The sequence below is a fragment of the Necator americanus genome, chromosome III, assembly GCF_031761385.1.
Source record: "Necator americanus strain Aroian chromosome III, whole genome shotgun sequence".
In the NCBI taxonomy this organism is placed as follows: Eukaryota; Metazoa; Nematoda; class Chromadorea; order Rhabditida; family Ancylostomatidae; genus Necator; species Necator americanus.
The window spans coordinates 8,053,198-8,073,272 of record NC_087373.1 but is presented as its reverse complement, the minus strand read 5'-3'; the positions used below and the strand labels follow the sequence as shown (position 1 = coordinate 8,073,272).

At 43.1% G+C, this 20,075-nt stretch overlaps 5 protein-coding genes across 6 annotated transcripts; 1 reads left to right on the top strand and 4 right to left on the bottom strand.

Moving 5' to 3' along the window:
- Positions 1 to 947: 947 nt before the first annotated feature.
- Positions 948 to 6,529, bottom strand: RB195_008928 (uncharacterized protein; the record flags this gene model as incomplete). 2 transcript variants are annotated; one of them, XM_064195677.1, is made up of 9 exons in its annotated part: positions 948 to 1,007; positions 1,141 to 1,228; positions 1,304 to 1,393; positions 1,577 to 1,657; positions 1,817 to 1,915; positions 4,665 to 4,790; positions 5,609 to 5,781; positions 6,208 to 6,289; positions 6,477 to 6,529. In XM_064195677.1, 9 exons carry the CDS (start codon positions 6,527 to 6,529, stop codon positions 948 to 950), a joined length of 852 nt encoding a protein of 283 aa, XP_064046821.1. The 2 variants fall into 2 exon arrangements, with proteins under 2 accessions (XP_064046821.1, XP_064046822.1); XM_064195676.1 differs by having other exon boundaries at positions 1,304 to 1,390.
- A 2,114-nt stretch (positions 6,530 to 8,643) lies between these two features.
- On the bottom strand, positions 8,644 to 8,988 carry RB195_008927 (uncharacterized protein; the record flags this gene model as incomplete). Its single annotated transcript, XM_064195675.1, has 1 exon — positions 8,644 to 8,988. The coding sequence occupies one exon, from the start codon at positions 8,986 to 8,988 to the stop codon at positions 8,644 to 8,646; it is 345 nt and encodes a 114-aa protein (XP_064046820.1).
- Positions 8,989 to 9,048: 60 nt separating this feature from the next.
- Positions 9,049 to 9,618, bottom strand: RB195_008926 (uncharacterized protein; the record flags this gene model as incomplete). Its single annotated transcript, XM_064195674.1, has 1 exon — positions 9,049 to 9,618. One exon carries the CDS (start codon positions 9,616 to 9,618, stop codon positions 9,049 to 9,051), a length of 570 nt encoding a protein of 189 aa, XP_064046819.1.
- Positions 9,619 to 9,948: 330 nt separating this feature from the next.
- RB195_008925 (uncharacterized protein) lies at positions 9,949 to 12,443 on the bottom strand (the record flags this gene model as incomplete). Its single annotated transcript, XM_064195673.1, has 7 exons — positions 9,949 to 10,173; positions 10,234 to 10,718; positions 10,782 to 10,912; positions 11,875 to 11,993; positions 12,063 to 12,125; positions 12,245 to 12,372; positions 12,437 to 12,443. The coding sequence occupies 7 exons, from the start codon at positions 12,441 to 12,443 to the stop codon at positions 9,949 to 9,951; spliced, it is 1,158 nt and encodes a 385-aa protein (XP_064046818.1).
- A 144-nt stretch (positions 12,444 to 12,587) lies between these two features.
- Positions 12,588 to 15,148, top strand: RB195_008924 (uncharacterized protein; the record flags this gene model as incomplete). Its single annotated transcript, XM_064195672.1, has 5 exons — positions 12,588 to 12,611; positions 12,656 to 12,731; positions 13,488 to 13,537; positions 14,791 to 15,048; positions 15,110 to 15,148. The coding sequence occupies 5 exons, from the start codon at positions 12,588 to 12,590 to the stop codon at positions 15,146 to 15,148; spliced, it is 447 nt and encodes a 148-aa protein (XP_064046817.1).
- Positions 15,149 to 20,075: the final 4,927 nt, after the last annotated feature.

Genomic DNA, 20,075 nt, shown 5'->3' with positions numbered 1-20,075 from the left:
TTTGAAGTCCGGCTTTAGCCGGACGTTCAGACTGGTAAATGCAATAAAATTGAGTAAGTTCAAGATGTAGAGCAAAGGAAAACAGAGAAAAACCCAGAATTAAATGAAGAGAACCAGTATTGTTGAACAGCAAATGAAATTCACTAGACACATTCTCATTCATTCACTATCGTAATTGATAGACGTATTAGTGGTAGCTCACGGAAAAATTATAAATAAGAAAACGGTCAGCAGTAAAGAAACTGAAAGCGGGCAGAAACAACGAAAGCGGGGATGCGGCTGCATATTCACCTTTATTGACATTTTTCTTGGTCCTCCTCCTATTTTCAAAGCAGAATGCTAGAAATTAATGAAGGCGTTAATAGCAGCGTTCGCGAAATTTTTTGGTCTTGGGTCCACAATTTTATTAGTGATTATTCGGGACGTAGTTTGGGAGTATGTAGAAAGTTTTCTAAATATTACAACCAAAATAGATAGATATCAAGAGCTCAGAGATTTCGGTTTACCCGACGAGACAACTCTTTACACTCGCAGGAATTTAATGTTCACGTGCAAAACAAACGAGTGCTAAAATCACCCGTTGACATAGGAGTTTCACGAAAGTCTTCGTAAGAAATCCTTACCCAACTTTCATATTATCTCTCCTACGAGTGTAAAGAGTTGTCATCACCTGATGATTCTTTAATATCCTTTTATTGCTTTTTTTTTAGCAATGGTTCTTTGCTGGTTTTTCTTTCGAATGTAGAAGCACAAAACAGAATTAATTGATATTTTATTGGTGAGATCTTTAAAGAGGTCTATATTAATGTTATTACTTCAGTTATTAGAGTAACACACATAATGAAGGCTGTTCGTTCGTTTCATATCTGTTAGATGAGACAACAATGTGAAATATTGATACATATCGCTTCACAATTTCGGTAATAAAAAAGGTTATTAGAAGAAAGCTAGAAGCCAAGCGGATTTGTACGGAACCATTCAGCTGGGAAAGGATTTTCTTCTGTTGCCTGAAAAAAAATTAAAAATGAATCAGGAAAGAGAGAGTACTCCTCCGCTGTGAACTTGTCGCGCCAATTTGGTTAAGACGTTAGGTGCTGACTGCGTACTGTTGTCACAAAATGATATACATCCCGAACATACTCCAAGCATTATTGATTGCTTTTTTTTAGGATGTCCTGTGGCTGGAACTGGAACATTCAAACTGCAAGTGCCTTGAGTGTTGTCTTTCCTTAAATTCGAATGTAGAATGAAGATAAGTTGAAGGTAATTCGAAATGTTCAACAAAATACATGGACATTCTTACTTTATAGTTGTTGGTATAATTGATACAGTTTCAGTCTTACGTTTTTCCATTTTCTTCTTTGTTTCCCAGTCATACGGATCAGTGAACCTGCTATTGATTCAGTTTTTAGAGAAGTACTTTCAATGTTTCATTGGTCTAAGAGAACCAGCTACAATACTTAAAGAAATCTTCACTTCTGAAGAAGTACTGAACGGGCGACGGTAGGCGACGGTGCCGCACAGTCACTCACCGTCGGTTTTTCAATGTTCATGCAGAGTATTGTATATGACCCACTTGAATTTCCCAGCCTTCATAATTTCCATGAGATACCCATGCAGCCGTGCGTAATCGGGGTGACTGTAGTAATTTAAAGTGCTGTAAGAAGTGACTTCCGTGTGACGAACAAATGTGTGATATCTGTTAGTATTGCTATGTTACCCTCAGAAATTGATCATAGATAACAAGTCTTCTCAACAGTTTGTACTCCAATCCATGACAAAATATGCAAAAAAAACCTCTTTGAAAGGAACTTACTCAAGGTGACGGGCAAAATTCACGAGTTGGACGGGACTGTTTTTCAGCAATACTTCATGAAATGTGCGCTTCTTCATGTCGTTTATATCCTTTTTCTCCCTGGAATTAATGCGGCGGTGAGCCAATTCCGTTCAAAAGATATTTATGATGTGAGCAGTTCCCGTGCATCTAGCTTTCGAAACACCCGCACGTAAGTACGTCTGCAACAGTACGACAAGTGGCTGACTCCGAATCTGAGAGCAGAGTTAGGTGAGCATCTCACCGTGCAGATTTCTTGGGCCGATTCATCAAGCATAGACGTATAGTACACCAGCTAAGATTCTAAGTTGGAAAATGAACATGAAGAGCGTCATGCATGGCCTCCAAGATGGACTGGTGGGAAGTACTTGAAGAGAGAATTATATCCGCGCCATGCCATCTAGTTCCGGGTTTCGGCCGCGTGCCATCAGGCCATTACGATGACGATGTAGCTTTCCATACGTTGTGTTCCAACTCAAATTCCTTTTCCCATCCTTCGGCGCTTTACCTGCGGGTGTCATGCACGTAAGTATTACATTCAAACTTATTCACGAGTCAATAATACCACTGCATGCACACAAGACGAATATGGAAGTATATGTAATTAGCCAAGTTTAAACCTATCCTACTGCAGTAAATAGAAACAGACAGAGACTTGTGAAATCAGAGCCATTTGTATTGTATCGCCTTGAATGAGCAGAGCTTTGCGTCAGAAGGCAGGCTATGCGTCAGAAGGCAGCCTTCTGACGCAAAGTTGTGAGCGCGCGCATTTGGCTGCTGGGCGGTATTGAGAATGCTCATGGTCATCCTCATCATAAGGAGCGACACTCGACGCGCGACAATATAAGAAAGTCGAGGATGTAGTGAAGAAGACAGGAAGAACTGGCTCGTGTTCACTTCTTTAACCCCACCCTACTTCCTCCTTTGTCCCTTGTTCATGCAGTTCAGGAATCCGGTATTTCGCAAGCGGCAGGACGGTGTGATCCGCCTCAATGAACGCTCAACCGAGAGAAGTGATGCTCATGCTTCAGATGTGAGAGAAATGAAGCTAGAAGTTCTGTTCTACATCATCGACCGAAGATTAGAGACGCCATGCATTTGCGAGGCAGAACACGTGATGCGTTGCAATGACGATTGTTGAACAAGGGCTGTGAGCGGGTTCCGAAGCACACATGATAATGAAAGCACTGCAGGAAGATCTCCAACATTCACACTTGTTCGTAAGGTCCTTTGAAGACAGCGTATCACAAAATTGGCGTACGAAAACCTAGGAGAAAAAGTAGAAAATGTGGATTACAGAAGGTCCGCTCATCAACTGCAACGACCCACACATGTGCACGCGCCTTGCCCATGAGCGAGCTGTCGAAGATTATCTATGTCTGTTCACCACTCTATCCAACTAAAAATAATGAATCGGCTGTTGAAGAGATCGGAGCGTGTACAAGTGGGCGCGTTCTAAAGTAACGTTTCCTCCAATTTTTTAGCACGACTAGAAGGGGTCACGCTCGTTCCCGTAATCTACTACCCGAACTCTATGTTTTTCTGATGGTTTCCTTACTACGTCACTTTCGTGACACGCTGCCATTAAAGGAGAATTTGATGCTTTTCGTGTCCCTCTCGAAAAGAGAAATAGATGAGCGACTCTCACATGCGAATGGAACAAATGGGGAAATTATTGGCACCGGCTCGAAGAGCAATGGAGTCAAGGTGATCAATAAACGTGTTAACTTTGACCAGGACGAGACCGCGAGATTCTGATAGACTTTTGTGGGCAGTCCGGTCAAAAATTCACAGTATTTAGTTTTTTCCCAACGTAACTGCAGTGGACTTTCGAGGCGAGGTCCTTGTTTAAAGACATCACCCCACGAATCTGAGCTGGTACGGACTCCAGGTGGAGTATTGTTATACTGGATTGTAGATTAAAGTGAGGAGGGTGATTCCGTCCATTTCTCTCTGTACCAGTGGAAACGGACGACACCGGAATGCTTTCTTATGGCGGCTTATGCTGCAATGCGCAACGTTTGCGCTCGTAGAAAACCCCTTTGGACGAATCGCAGGCGGGGGCGGCGCAAGGGTAGCGCGCTACAATTGAGGATGTCGTAAGGAACAGCGTTCCGGGGTTGTCCGTTTCCACTGATGCAGAGAGAAGTGGGCGGAATCACCCACCTCTCCATAATCTACGATACCGTTTACGAATACTCCACCTGAAATCCGTTTCACCTCAGATTCGTGAGGTGATGCCTTCAACTCCGAGCGCCTCCAACCAGTAGCCATCGCATATAGATCGCACCATCGCGGTCGAAAACTGTCTTGCGTCATATGTAATCACTCTTGTGATATTGCACCGTGAATGCAGCAGCCCACGACATTGGCAATGTTGGAAGTTATGCTCATAAGAGGTTTGTGGTGTAGATAAGTAGTACAAACCTGACCACGCTAATTTCCCCCTAATCGTTATGGAAAACGGCATGGGAAACGGCTTTGCCGAGCGTTTGTTCCAACGAGATACGTTGGAACGCGCCGAGTCTACGAGGGTAAAACCAGTAAATAGACTGCTGAGGGAACCAACGTCTTCACAAACGTGGCGCGTTCTGACGTACCTTGTAAGAACGAGAGCTCGGCAAGGGCGTTTCCCACGCCGCTTTTCAGAAAGGATTTTCAGAAATTTCAGATGAGGGGGAATCGAGCGTGGTTACCCTCATACTCGTAATCTTCACCACAAACCCTATATTCCCATGAGAAACTAGAACATCGCCAAGTTTGTGATTCGCTTCCTTTTAAATCGAAACTACTGTAGGTCACCAATAATAATAAAATTATGCAACTCAACCTTAAATTGGCCCACGGTAAGGTTCCTCTCATTTCCGCCAACATATAGAGAACACTCCATAAGTCGTCGACTCTACCTTGTTCACCTTTGTCATGTGTGTTGATAGAACAGTATCGAGTAGTACCTCTGCAACAATCTCATGCAAAGAAAGTTGTCAATGATCTGAGCATACAATGTGTCACTGCAGAATCACTGAATGTTTGAATGAATAATCGTAATCTTAAGGTTTCTATAAGGAATTTTGTAAATTCGTATGTTGTCAGAGCCTTCTCTCCTTTATGGTGGTTCGCAATGGAGCAGCTATTTATCCCAGAAAAAGCTCTCTACTTTCGTGGTCATGTGGTTTGGAATTTTTGGAGTTCCACCACTCTTATTCTCACTTTTCCCCTCTTTTCTCATGGAATTTCAATTGAGAGGGCAACCCTCTCGAATTGTCTCACCTTTTCTTTGCCCTTCCGTTGTTACCTGCCGTCTCTCCTGTGTCCATGCTTCTCCGCTAAGCGAATACTGAGCAGGGAAACTCTGACGTTAAGCATGATTTCTGCGATCGAACTGAACTCGCATGCATTGTCAGTTGATATTCTTTTGCAGCAATGTGTGTTAGCGGCCTAGGTTTTCACGACTCGCCAGTTTCCTGAGATTGATAAGGTCTACTCAATTTCATATATTCTGCTGTTGTCGGTATATCTCGGATGTTGTAGCATTTCTGCTTGGCTCTCACTGTAGAAAGAGTTAGAGGGAAGTGGACGGTAAAAAAATTAGAAGTGTTGCTTTGCACAGATGAACTTGTATATCCATAATAGCCAATATTCTTGGGCAAGTTTTATTGTTGTTGTAGTCGATATGCCTTTATTATGTTCAACTTATGTAGTTTTAAGGAGATCGGTTGAATATATCTTTTAGATTGTCCTGCTTAGATCGAACAAAAGTAAAAATCCTCTTACCGGAACAATGCTTTGGGTCGAGGCCTCCTCATCTGAAGTTTTTTATCGCCACCAATCACGACAAATTCCCGTGCCAGACCAAAGTCCAGTATATGAAAAAATCGATACTCAGGCGTGTTCTCTCGTCCAACAGCCACATTTGCCGGCTTCAGGTCTCGATGAACGAATCCTATCTTTAAAAATGACGAAAATGGTAGGTTTCAATGTCTCCTCGGAAAATGATACGCACCTATATCCGAGTGACCATACAACAAACCTCTTTTATAAGTGATGGCATGAACGAATGCTCTCACTTGTGAAACACCGTGCAAATGTTATCCGCGACGGCATGATATGCTGTACAAATGCCGTGCCGTCAAGACAACCTCATTAATGGCGCAGCTTTGTGAGAGGTGGCGCTCGCGGTGGGTCCCTCGCTAATTCCAGCCGAACTGCAGAGCTGAGTGATTGTCCCACCGCGCTATGTTGAGCGCAACCGCTTACGCAGTTGCACCACAAATCGTTTCTATCCAACCGTATGATCAGTTTGGTTAGAGAGCACCATTTTATTCGACTCTGTTCAAGCTTGGGACGAAAATGAGTGGAATAAAGGAACTTACATCATGCAACTGTTTCACTCCGAACAAAATGTTGATACCCACACGAGTTTGCGTTGAAATGCTTGATATTCTACCAGCTTTCCTAGATGAAACGTAGATAGCGCAGACCTATCCATTGATCTTAATTGTTCAATAAATAAGACGAATTAGTGTAATAGAACTAGTGTTTTATGTTTATTAAGGCTTGATGGAGCGTTTCACGAAAATCCAAGGAAGCGGAGATGCTTGGAATTGGTCAATATCTGATGGCTAAGAAAATTGTTATATACCCCTCTGCTATGTGGTTCATTGATCGCTTTGATTCAGAATTGAAGTCGAACATGTTGCTCCATCCCAAACGGAGTGATCAACGCCCAGAAGCAGTTGGATGTGTCTGTCCAGTCTTCTGGTCATAGTTCAAAATGGAGAACGATCCAGAGGTACCCATATGATGCAGCGCCGCATATTCAGGAGGCTAGTGAGCATCGATAATTGCACCGCGCCACTCCCGACAGTGGCAAAATCGCTACAGTAACCTGGTCGTCTCTCTTGTCCGACATCTCTCCGACGCCGCGCCCACACCGCCTTCCCCTCGCTCGTCTTCTGCTCATACGATGCATTCTTTTTGCCGCTTCCGCGGCATCTTAGAATAAGTTTTCTTTTAAAACGAACAAGAAAGGAAACTTTATGGTGATGAAAGTTGCTTGGAACTTAAGAATAGGGTTGTTTAAGAAACTTAAATCAGTGAAATACTGTAATAAAAATTTGAGTGAAACCGTTTATTATCCTGATCTGAATTGTTAGATGGAAGCCACTGGTAAATTTCTAGAAATATAAGAGATGTACAAAAAATATTCTACTGATAGGAGTCGTACCATATTTCTTTACTTTTATCGCTTTCTAGGCATTTCTTATTCCGCATTTAGCTAAGTAACAGTGACATCCAATGCCCAATAGGTAGGAATGATGATAACGATGAAAGGGAAGGAGCAGAAAAGAGTATAAAGAATATATACAAAGTTACAAAGACTGATCAGTGTCCATTTCAGTTCCACTCAATTCAAATCGTTTAAGTCTCGTGAAGATGTAAAGGGAAATCACCGGGTATAGCTGCAAATTTTAGACATAAAGTCGCTGCGCGTACAGTTGTTACGGTTGAAAGTTGAACATTAACTCGTTGGAAGACATTGTTACGAGCACATATTCGCTGCGAGTTTACATAGAACAGACACGGCATGAAATGTGTGAAATTACTGGATGTGTGAAATTATATGCATATTAGCGTTTTTTTCTGCAGCATCTTCTTGTTAGATCGTCCGGCTAACACGAATTAACGGAATTAGACTTTCCGTGGTGTTCGCTTCGCTCGACTTCACTGATGAGTGAAAATTAATAGTAGTGGCATTTTCTATGAAATTAGATTTGTGTTTTCTAACAACATTTTCTTCTTTTTTTAATCAGTTTAGAATTCCACAAACTTTAACTTCAAACTCTCCTTCGTTACCATTACAATTTGAACAATTTGAAAGCACTACTCAAAGTATGACTTTGCTCCTGTTTTCACCCTAACAGCTATCAGAGAGTGATGTTCTAACATAAAAATGACGTCAACTACATCTCGGAGTCACACAATGTAAACTGTTGGCTACTATATAAGCAGCCGTTTGCATGCATATTTCCACTTTCTGAAAAAAGCATGTTACCAACCTGAGTCAAGTGTACAGGGAAATAGACACTGGGAGGCCGTGGAACCAGTCTCACCCCATCTTACAGCTATTTGGCGCCGGCGCATCAATTCGACCCCGTAGGACCCGTCTCCTTCCCTCTTTCGAATTTCGTTTCGTGACATGCACAAGCACACACACACCTCTTAGCACTCAGTGTATCACTTTTCGATTTCCCTCTGATGACATATTTTTTAATTGAATATAGATGGATTTACTTCTCCCCCTTAATTTTCGATTAGATGGGGCCAGTTTACCATATTCACAAGTCGGAGCTTGCTGCGTCAGTTCGCTTTTCACTACTCCCTTCCAATTCCGCAGTTTCAATCGACACGACCAGGGCGCGGCGTTGGTTCGATACAATGCGTGGTCTAAGTGGTCCAGACGGGCAGAAGACACATCCGCCCTTAGTACTTTCCCTCGGTTTCAACACGACAAATAGTTTCACATTCGCATCTTACGAAAACTCACACCAACCAACTTTCTTAGTGGTCTCCACAAGAATTGATCATGAGTAAAAAAAAATAAAGTCTGACGTAGGAGAGGACTTCGAATCCCGTCCCTCACTTGCGTGAAACGGGATACTCCTAGCATCACTCTCTCAGTTGCTCGTTCAATGACGCTAACCGCCTTTCCTTCCTGCTTGCGAAATGCCCAGGTTTCTGAAGCATTGTTCAAAGCAGGAAGTACTGTGGTGTTGAAAAGGTGAGCCGAGTGTTTCTGGTCTTCTTCATTATATCCTCGATGCTCCCCAGGTCGATCGTCTCCTCCTGCCGAGCTCGGGAGTCAGGTCTTTCATCATGTTCAATTCCCGACCCAGAAAAACGTAGCTAGCGCATTCGAATATGTTCATTCCGTTGAGCCTGAATGGGGCATTCGAGACCCATCCGTTGCGCATGAACATCGTCTTTTGCAGATCCAGCAGAAGACAGATGCATCCACATGTTTCGTCGGTCAGCATTCGTTCCGCTTGGCTGATGCTAGGTGTTATCAGTACGATGTCATCAGCAAAGCGAAAATGGTCTAGCTGCCGACCATCAACCTTCACTCCCATGTCCTCCCATTCCAACTTTCGCATTGCGTTCTCGAGGGTGGCTGTGAATATTTTGGTTGTTACTGTACAACTCTCGAAGTACCTTTAGTACTGAGTAGGGACGCCTTGGTTGTCCAAGACTTCCATGAGCGCTTCCGTCTCAACTGTGTCGAAGGCCTTCTCCAAGTCGATGAAGGTGGGACAGAGTGGCATCTTGTACTCTCGTGATACCTCGATGAGTTTCAAAACATGGGGTAGGGTGAATGTAGTCAATCGGGCTGAATCCTTTTCGAAACCCTGCTTGCTCGCATGGCTGTCCTTCATCCAAAACTTTTTCAATCCTATTAAGGATCTCTGTTGTAAAGAGCTTATAGATGACGGACAGTAAGCAGCTTGGGCGATAGTTGCTGATGTCATGTGGATCTCCTTTTTATACAACAACACGGTCTTGCTGGTCTTCCACTGTTTAACCTTGCATTCCGACAGGTAACTTGTAAAGAGCCTCGCCAGAGGGTTGATGAGTACTGGCGGAAGATTCTTCTTCTGTTCTGGTCTTATTCTATCGGGACCGGGTGCCGTACAATTTCTCACCGGATAGCATGTCGTATTTCGGACGGGAGAACCTCTGGAATGACATGTTCGTCTCCTTCTGATGGTGAGGAGACAAGTGGGCATAGCTGTCGAAGAGATCAGAGTAGAAGTCGTAGATGATTTTCTCCATCCCCCTTCTCGATGCAGTTGTTGTCCCCTTCGGGTTCCGGAGAGCAGCCATCCTCGTCTTGCGATTGGCGAAGTCTCGATGGAAATAGCGGGTGCTTTTCCCGGCCTCTGCAGCTTCACCCAGCACTTCTGCTCTTCTCTCTTTAAGGTCTTCCTTTATCGCCTCTCTGCAAAACCTTGCTAGCGCTGACGTGAGTTCTTGGTTCCCTGCGGCTCGTGCTGCTCCACGCTGGCGTATCAGCTCAAGAGTTTCAAGAGACAAGCGTTTATTGATTGTTTTAAAACTCAGCCTTCTTCGCGAAGGTGTTCAACGAGCCGGTCATATTCCTCGTCCATGTTGTCCATTGCGGAATCTTCCCAAAAGCCGGCTATCGTAGCCAAGAGATCCCAGTTAATGATAGTTCTGGGATTTCTCTCTCTGAACTTGTCGGCTCTCTCTTGTGAAGGAAAATCTCCCTCAGAGGAGGCGATGGTCCGATCCCGTATAGAACTTTGGCACAACAGCACCGTCTGTCAGGCAGAACATTTTATTGACGATGATGTGGTCTATTTCATTACGGTACCACCCACCGGGCGACTCCCACGTCCAGCGTAGAGAAGAGGGCTCCTGGAATTGCGAGTTCCCATGGATGCCTGGTCATCCCATTGTAGGCCGTGGGTCCCGATGTGAAATTCCTCAGGCGTTCTTCTTAGGCCAACTTTGGCGTTGAAATCGCCAATTATGACCTTATAGAAGGCATGATCTTCTCGGTAGAACTTCTCCAGGTCCATATAGAAAACTTCGACTTCTTCTTCTTGGTAGCTTGATGATGGTGCGCAAGCGACAAAGATAGTCAAAGCTGGTGTTGGACCAAATTTTCTCATCCGCAGACGTCCGAATCGGGTCGTAAGTTGTTCGAAAGAGTTGATGTTCTTTGCCATACCCCTGTTGACGAGGACGCCAACTCCACCAATACCTCTACTGTCGCATGTTCCTAAGAACTGTTCTTCTCCAGTTTCATATACGGCATTGAGAGGGTGACGTTGTCTCGAATCGGTCTGTCCGATGATCACTCCTTACTTGATCCTTTTCGCTTGCATCATCAGATCTTCGATGGCCGCTTTCGATGCAAGCTTACGTGCGTTATAGGTATAGATCGTCATCCTAGTCCTTTTCCGTTTCGGTAGGCTATATGACTCCTGCAACCCCGTGCTTCCTGGCGCTACCGTACCAAGCTTTCCTTCGGAATCAGGAGTCCCTTTTCTATTACTGTGACATACAAAAAAATTTTAAACCCATAGACAGGTTACAAGCTTCTAGTCCCTTGAGTTTTTGGAGAACTTTTCCCGGAGTGGACATGTGGAGCTTATTTGTTGGAAGCGACTCCAAACCGCTTCCCTTGCTCCTCCCAGTCACTTGATTGCAGGCTTTTGGCCGGACCGACGTGCGGGATACACGGATGTCATGAGTCAGTCCTGGCTCATGACAGAAGCAAGGAGTCCATCTGCTGAATGCACCCGCGTCTCTGGGAAAGCACAAAGTCGCTTTTGTTCCGCGATTAGCCCCCTATCCACCACTCGGGGACGCGCCACGTAGCCTCGCGACTAGTAGCCGATGTATCAACTCGGTGTTTTTATCCTCCCAGACAAGTCTGGTACCAGTTTATCGACTCCGGAGTGATCAAAGGTTTGGTTGGTTTCAAACACCCACGGCGGACTTGTTACGGACTGCGCTACACCCACGCCGAACAGAGCGGGTAAGAGAATTGTTTGTACTTTTCGTGAAAGTGATAAGGTCCAATTTCCACAACAGCATTTAGTGGTCACTGCTAAGTATATATAAAGGATAAAACCACTGGCGTATCAATCCACTTGGACACTCCACACTCGCCAACGCGTTTTACTGGAATTCGTAATCGATGAGGTTTTGGAACGCGTGTTCGCCTACACAATGACTTGCGGGGGCCAGCTGATGGTCAAGTCAGTGTTTTTTGTTAATATAATGGACTAGAAAAGGGGTAGTAAGGGTATCTATATGGTGTCATTCAGTCGCGCATGATTTCTATACCCTGATATTAGATTTGGTGGTCCTGTTTAAAATAGCGCATTCGTTTACAAAAAAAAAAAAACTCAGTTCCTGGATAGTAAGTTGCATTCATGTATTTCTGGAATTTTTGTCCACTGTTCACATTATTTACAGTTCATAGCAACAAAAACCAAATAGATTCATACTTTTGTAATGCGTTAAGACTGTCACCAAGTAATGTCATCACCATATAGCAATAAAGTTCTTTTTTTCCTGAATGTATCAATTCCGGCACGTGAGGTCGTCCTGCTAATCGTCGTAGAATCTGAAGTTTCACCACTATTTGTCTTTTAGAAATACAAATTTAGATTATATCTTTCCTAGTAGAGGATACCTGCACTTCTAATTTCAATACAGTCCCCCCGGCTACAAAATTTGACTCGGCTTTTAGTGCGGCCTATAACAATGTGTGTTTCCATTTGGGATGCTCAATACAATGAGACTTCTGGATGGTTACAAAAAAGGCAGAAATATCAGAAAAGCCGGCCATTCTGAGAAATTTAGCATGTAACATACGAATTTATCTTTATTGTTGACGTCTTGTACTTTGTACACAGCACCGCAACCTCCTTCGCCAAGTTTCCTTAAAATCTTCCATTTCTTCCCTACAACTTTTCCTTTCGGTAACTGTACAGGCCCGGTGTCTTGAAACAGTAAGTTCAGATCCAGATATTTCAGTCTACCTGATATTACTGCTCTGAACTTCACCTGACATAGGCCACCAAGTAGAAAGTAAGACACATAAAAATGAAGCACATCCTGTTTATGATTAGTGTTCTTGTTTGTTTCTGATCCTAAACAATAGTCTCATTCCTAGTTGTACTTTGGATTGAGCAAGGCGACTTATGCGATATCTGTCATGCTGGCGGAGGAAAGCAGTGATGTTAGTGATGAAATATTCCATGAAAGTTCTCTCAATCGTTTCAGGTCACAATATTAGCAGTTTCTCTTTCGTTAGCTATTAGTTTTGCGGTATTGGCTTGTTCAAAAAGCTCTTCAAGAGGTACGTATATTCCATTTGTTTATGAGCGGTGTTTCGTTCGCTTTGAGTTTTACGTGAAATAGTATGTAATATATGTGTAACATATAAGATGCTGGGGGTTGCTAAGCTAACTTTCGTGGTCTTTCTTCAACAAGAATTTGAATGCAACGAATCAACTTGTCGCAGCTAAACAGCCGGATGAGCTCAAAAATCAGTGCGAGTCGCGCGCGACAAAAAGCGCTCCCTTTGCGTCATTTGCTGCAGAGATTTCGCATCTACCGTTTCGCTGTCCTTCATCATTGGTGCAAAGAGATGCGGCGGAACTGTGAAAAGCCTCTAATGAGACGTATTGGCAAATTGACGATTCGCGACAGATGCGGTTACTTAGCTTGAGGTGGATGAGTTGTGCAGTAATCCCCAGTGAGTCTGATACTGTTGAGTGATCCTACTTCGACATTCTTGTTCTCGGTTTAGTTTCAATCCATGTCACCAGCTGTCCTGCATCGTTTTAATGGGACGAAATAAAATCATCTTATGCCAATAAATCCTTGGGATGCGCGAGATGAACCCCTTTATCGCGTGTTCATCTTCTCTTTGATGTTTATGAACGCATGTTTGACCCATACAATGACGTACCAGGGATAGCCCTTATATCACACCTGTGTTTTAATCCGTCCTTTAATAGGGACTTCTAGTATCTTCGAAATGATAATTTCTTTTAAATTTTCTTCTAAGAAATACTGATTATATGTTCTTTAGTGAAAATGCGTTTTTCAGCGATAGGAGGCACACGGAGTACTAAGAAAGAAGAAAGAAGTGCCACCCAGGTGATTATTACTGATTTTTAGCATTAAAAATGGGCGGAAAAACTGTATGAGATGTAAACTGTATGGATTGAGCTCAAAAGCTGGTGCAGTGAATTCCGTAATAGGTTTGAATGCGAGTGTATAATAGAATCTATTACCGAATTCACTACACTCGAGTTGGTATCTCCGCCCTTGAGATAATAGAGAGCTGTAGAGGTACACTATTGCCATAAACCTTGTCCACATATGGTTCGCCCGCCTCGGAAGGGGAGCCACGGTCTTCGAAGACAAGGCCGGTTGGAGCACCCTCCGCACACTGTAGAAGACTCCGCCATTCTCAACGTCAAAAAGGATCCGCAAGTTAGCACCCGCAATCTTGCGTCGTGGTCTCGGGTGTGACCAATCAACAGTCCAAGACCCCTCGAGACTCTCAACCGCAGAAAAGCGCTCACTCGATGGATAACCCATACCTTGACGGGTACGCGGTACACCCTCGTATCCATTTTACAGTCTTTCCTTTACGCATCGGAAGGAAATTCTGGAAGAACCGGTTATCGGACATGAGAGGTGGGTATTCTATGATTCCAGCTCACATCGCGCCGTGTGGTCCCCTCGAGAAGACAAACAAAATCCACCATGCACCCCAAGAAGGCCCTCTGTTGCCTGTAAAATTAGAGGGAAAGCTGTGCTACGAGCTGCTCCTGTAAGGGGCACGGTCAACACTGTCATTTACCCACTCAACTCCAGAAACTTTCGGAAGCTGTTTGAGAGAAGCAGCCAAGACGAGTTTCGGTGTATCTCTTTCACGACAACTCGAGAACCCATATAGCTAACAAGTCCTATCAAAAAATTGATGAGACGCAGCACCCAATCCCTTGGTATAGCCCCCTCCCCCGATTATCACCTTTGCCGCCCCCTTATGGCTTTTTTTTGGATAAGAATATTCTCATCAGGTTCGATGACATCGTACATTAGTTGGACATCTCCCGACTTCTTCGAGTCCCAGCGTGGCTAGTTTTGGGAAAGGGCGTTCACTGACCTGATTACTAGGTCCAGGTGGAGCAGTCACCAACAATGGCGATTGCATAATTGATTGTTTCCATTGTTTGCTGGGTAAAAAATGAAGAAAAAAGACTACAAAACTGACAAGATTTCCTTATCGACCTAATACAGTTTATTTTGTTTCAGTTCCATAGAAGCTCTGTATCCGCAGCACAACTTTAGCAAAGTCCTTAGGTCATCGATTACATTAGATCGATTAGATCTACCTTCAGGAACCCACTGATAATCCGAGGAGCGATGAAGCAAGAAGAAACCCTGCTAAGAACGAACCATTACCGGATGCGTTGCGGCCATCCAAGGAATCCAATGAAAAAAGGCCCAAACATCAAAAATCGAGCCCCATGAAAAGTGAACCAAAAGGAAGTTCAAAGGGAGAATCTGAAGACCGTCCTAAACAAAGCTCCAAAGAAACTGGTGAGACTCCTCGTAAAAAGTCGATGGTCGAGAAATTAACAAAAGAAGACGTTGAAGTAAGTCACATTGTTTTTTGCGCTCATGAACCTTCCACTGTATGATATCCAAAACTTCAAGGATGGCACGTATGAAGACGTGAACATAGTGCGCAAATAGTCATCAGAAGACCAGAATCAGTTAAATGTACCCATGACAAGGATCTGATTACAATACTTCATATCGACTAACAATTTGTTTAATTCGCCGCATTAAACTGTTCTGGACAAAATACGTCCTCATTGAAATACGTCAATATCGACAATAATGTTTGCATTTTTACTCGAGCTTGCTTGGGCTTCCGTTCACTTTGGGTGTGTTGGATTTCGGACAGAATAAAGATTAGTTCAGAGGAACGTACATTCGAAAAGCATAGTTCAGTTGGTCACAAATAATTTTCTGTCATGAATCTTGCAAAGATCGTGGTAAACTGTTTTCATTCCACAAGTTTTTCGATGTGATCTCGGAACCCTCGCCAGACTGCGTTCAAAGGAACGTACATAACTCGCACTTCGGCACCATTGCATACATATTTATCTGCAAACGGAATTATCTCTCTATTTCAGGAGTGCGCTCCTTTTTGTGGATAAATTGGACAATAAATTAAGATTTTTAGATAAGACTACAATTCAAACTTTGTTGTGCTGCTTTATTTCCAAGCAATATCCCAACTAAACTCATTGTTTTTGAGATTTTCACCAGAAGAAGAAATCTATAGGAGATGACGAACACATTGTTAGGGAAAAAAAAACTTGCGTAACGGACAGTCATATGTTTTAGCCGATTAGTGCGGTGGCTAATAGTGTTCAATACCTTCATAATCTCATCGAAAACCGCATTTGAATCGTCGGAAATGACCTCGCGTGGAAACGAACTGCGAGTGGAATTGTGCGGATGGACATCTATTTCATACCAATAACGTGCTGGCATTCTGTAACGTCCCACTAATATTTTATCTCCTTAAGCATGTCATTTTCTTCAATTATCGGCAAACTATTTCAATTTCAACATCTGAAAATGATCGACTTATAGAAGAAATCAAATTTGTACTTCTGTGGAACGATACCCACGTAAAAATTTCAATTTTCACTCCACTTGCACCTCGAAGATGCCCTTAGAGAAGTGCACATTGGAAAACAACATGAATACGATCCGTGTTTCTTCTTGTTTCATTTTTCGTTGCGTACATGCGTACGGTTTTGGTAATCTGCACGTGAAACTGGCTCTCGTTGTGCAAATTGGCCCGTAATAACGTTCTACGACAACGTCGTTGTCGTCGTAGTCGTTATTGTTACGTAAGAAACACGTTCCATATCTGAAGGCAACGCGCACATATGCGGTAATTTACCCGCGGATCATTAGCCTCTCAGCACGTCTCATCCGTTACGGATTCGTTTTTATGCGGTTTTCTCCAAGTAACTTAGAGGGTCTGCTTAGTTTGTTTCTAATTCTATACAGAAGAAGAGTTCGATTTCTTGAGGCAAACTTAGTTTTTCAATTGTTATTGCTTTCGATTGTTTACATTTAAAGGTATATGTACGTACAACTGCAAAGTCGTCCCGACAAAATGTAAACAACTAATGATAACTGCTGACCTACAACAAATAAGAGTGATTTCCTTTTCTATCAAAGAAAGAAAGAAAAAAAAAGCTGTTGTCAAAAGCTCTTCTAGACTTTAATAGAGCCGATAAAATCCACGGCCCTTTCCTTTGATCTTGAAAACCTTTACAGAAAAATCAGTTTCATTTTGTAGTTTTCGTTTTTTTTTTCCTGTAGATTTTTTCTGCACACTTGAGATTATCTAAGAGATTTTATGAAACGTCTGACATCTCAGCGATAAAGACTTCAACAAAACTTAGAAGAGTCAGGCCGATTTAGGGAGTTAGTCAATCAGACCCATTCCTAAATCGAGTACATCTATGTCGATTCTTTAGAAAAAAAATCACCAATAGAGTTACTTATTTCAGCAATAATTTTAGATTTGTTGACAGTTGGATATGTAAGTCAGTTTATAAACGACAAGTTCATAAACAAACCAAGTCAAAAAAAGTATGTAAATAAATCAGTAACGACACCAAACTTGCACTTTTATCACAATTCTTCCTATTTTGCGTGCACACAACTTTTTATAGTTCCATGACTAAATGAGATTATCACCCTCAGTAACTAGTTTATTATGGAAACAATGCAAAATTTAGTTAGTAAAATTCCAATAGTTGCAATAGTTCAATCGCTTCAATAGTTAGCTTGGTTCACGAAGAGAATGCGCATCAAGAGGTACCCGTGTTAGTTGGGTGCATACTAACTACTTAGTACTAGTTAAAGGCATAACCCTACGAATCTAGGGTGGTACGAATTTCCGGTGGAGTATTCGTATACGGGGTCGTAGATTATTGAGAGAAGGATGATTCCGTTCATTTCTTCCTAATTGCCGTAGAAAACGGATCGGAAGATACGGCTTCGAGCGTTCCGGCGCACTATTTTCTACAATAAGTCCGATTGGAGCGCGCCAGCCTTGTGCACGCGCCGCACCTTCAGAGCCGTTTTTTTACGGCAATTAGGAAGAAATTGGCGGAGTCACCCGCTCTCCATCATCTACTATCCCGTATATGAATACTCCACCTGAAATCGGTACCACCTCAGATGCCCTTAATGGGATGATGCCTTTAAGAAAAGTTATGACACAAAACTTGACCAGTAATCTACGAACTATAAAATGGAATGGAATAAATAACCAGAGAGCAGCTTGAAGTCAAACTTTTACTCTTACGAGAGAAATGAAATATTTCATATATAAATATGCTATAAATATATCTCTTATATAGTCTTCTCCGTAACAAAGCGGGAAATTTCACGACAGTACTCGTGGATAGTGATTGTGGTGAGATAACTACTTCCAATTCTTCGTTGAAACCCGTCGTTGCGTCGTTAGTCCTTCGTTGGCGGCGCCGATTCGATTCCTTTTTCGTACGCATTTTGAAGCATTTATATATACATATCTATTTATATGAGCAAAATTTGAAATGTGTCAAAAGAGTTGTGTTAACTTGTTTTAAAGGCAAAACCCCACGAATCTGGGGTGATGCGGGTTTCAGGTGGGTTATGCCTATACGCGGTCGCAGATTATGGGAAGGAGGCTGATTCCGTCTATTTCTCCCTGATTGCCGTAAGAAACGGCCCTGAATATGCGGCTTCGAGCGATCCGGCGCGCTATTTTCCGCAACGAGTTCGATTGGAGCGCGCCAGCCTTGTGCACGCGCCGCATCTTCCGGGGCGTTTTTTTTACGGCGGTTAGGAGGAAATGAACGGAATCACCTTCTTCTCCACAATCTACGACTCTGCGTAGGAACTCTCCACCTGAATTCCGCACCACCCCAGATTCGTGGTATGCTGTCTTTAACTTGTCTTATCTTATCTTGTCCTGCCCGCTTCACCCAATTAGATCGGAACTTGAAAATCAGTGATACAGGTTGTTTCAATATGTATAAAGAATAAGAACTGATTGATATTAATTAAATGAAAGAATAATTACAATTATGGTAATAATGATCATCAAAATAACATGAAACAACACAATACCGGAAATTCCTGAATGAAATAATCACCCACTTCAACTTTAGACCTGCGTGCTTCGCAAAGGAAAAAAGCTTGTGATTCTTTACCAGTTTACTTACCTAAAGTCGCATCCAGTATATTTATCCATAAGAGGATAAGCACGATGAAAATGAAACCATTGACGATTCGTTTTTGCAAAGACACTAGGCTGATTTCTCCAACGCGCCCTCAGTGCAATGGCATTTCCCTGTGGGACCCAGCCGTTTGCTTGATAAAGACTGCCGGCAGTGTTCACAGCGGCGTGGTTTTGCGGCGCAGCGATTTGATGGCTATTAGAAAGACGTAGAGTGGCCGAATTGCTTTGTTCAAAAATATGCGAGGATGAGTACATGCGCCTGCGATTTTGCAAAGATGAAGCCGGTGATTATGGTGGTGATGCCGGGTACGGTACGTCTTCCTCGGAGAAAATTTCTCTGTGCTGGTACGAACTGGCATTTATCCAATTAGACAAACGCTCTCCGGCGGATAAATGGGACTGGATGGGCATTTTCGATCGCTCACAATTCCCCCCTGGGAGAAATTTCGTGCTTTTCTTTCTTGCGACGCCGCGCGTGTCTCACCGTTCGAATCGATGCTCAACGTGAATTCGTCTGGTCATGTTGATATGGGAGAACTCCGGGAGCGGGACAGTTCCGAAGCTGCATGTTTCGCTACACAGTTGTGTTGCATACTGTAGAGTAGGGTTAAAACGACATCAAGCACGGTCCAGTTGCGTAAGCGGCTGCGTTCGAACCTGCGCTATGGGGCGTATCGGTTGGGATCGAGTGGGGACCCAGAACCTCTCCTCGTTACAGTTCGCAATGGTCCCATCTGGATTCCAACCGCTACGCTCCACCGCGTCGCTTGGAGTTAGCCGCTTACGCAACTGCACCGTGCTTCATGTTCATATCGTTCTGACCCGATTTTATCTTAGTGTTTTTTTTTCCTAAGAGTATTAGGGGGTTACAGCGGGGTGGTATGAGGGCTGCTTTCGTACTACCCAAATGTAACTATTTGTTTTATTTTTTTTTAAACTTTAGTCGTCGCCTTTGAAATATCTGTAATATTTTCTGCAAGGCTCACCTGGACTCATTCCTTGTCCACCGTTTCCTCATATTTTCGGGGATTAACTTTTCGTAACTTTCGTTTTCTTCCGTGTGCTTCCCGAACCGGTATTTTTCTGTACGAAATCTCTGTTATACAGCGTGTATACGACATAGAGCTCTTGGCGACGGTGACCTTCTAGCTAATGGCGTCTCGAAGAAGAGGAGAAAAACCTATTTTATGGGTCGACACTGGCTCACTTTATTTTACTTTCATTCGTTTCTGTCTCTTCGTACTCACACATTTATTTATATTAGAAGGATAAAGTGGATGGCGTTGATCAATCTCTGTAGGGATCCGCCTACGTATTCGATTTCGATTCAGAATTGTTCGAGGTTTACGAACGTAT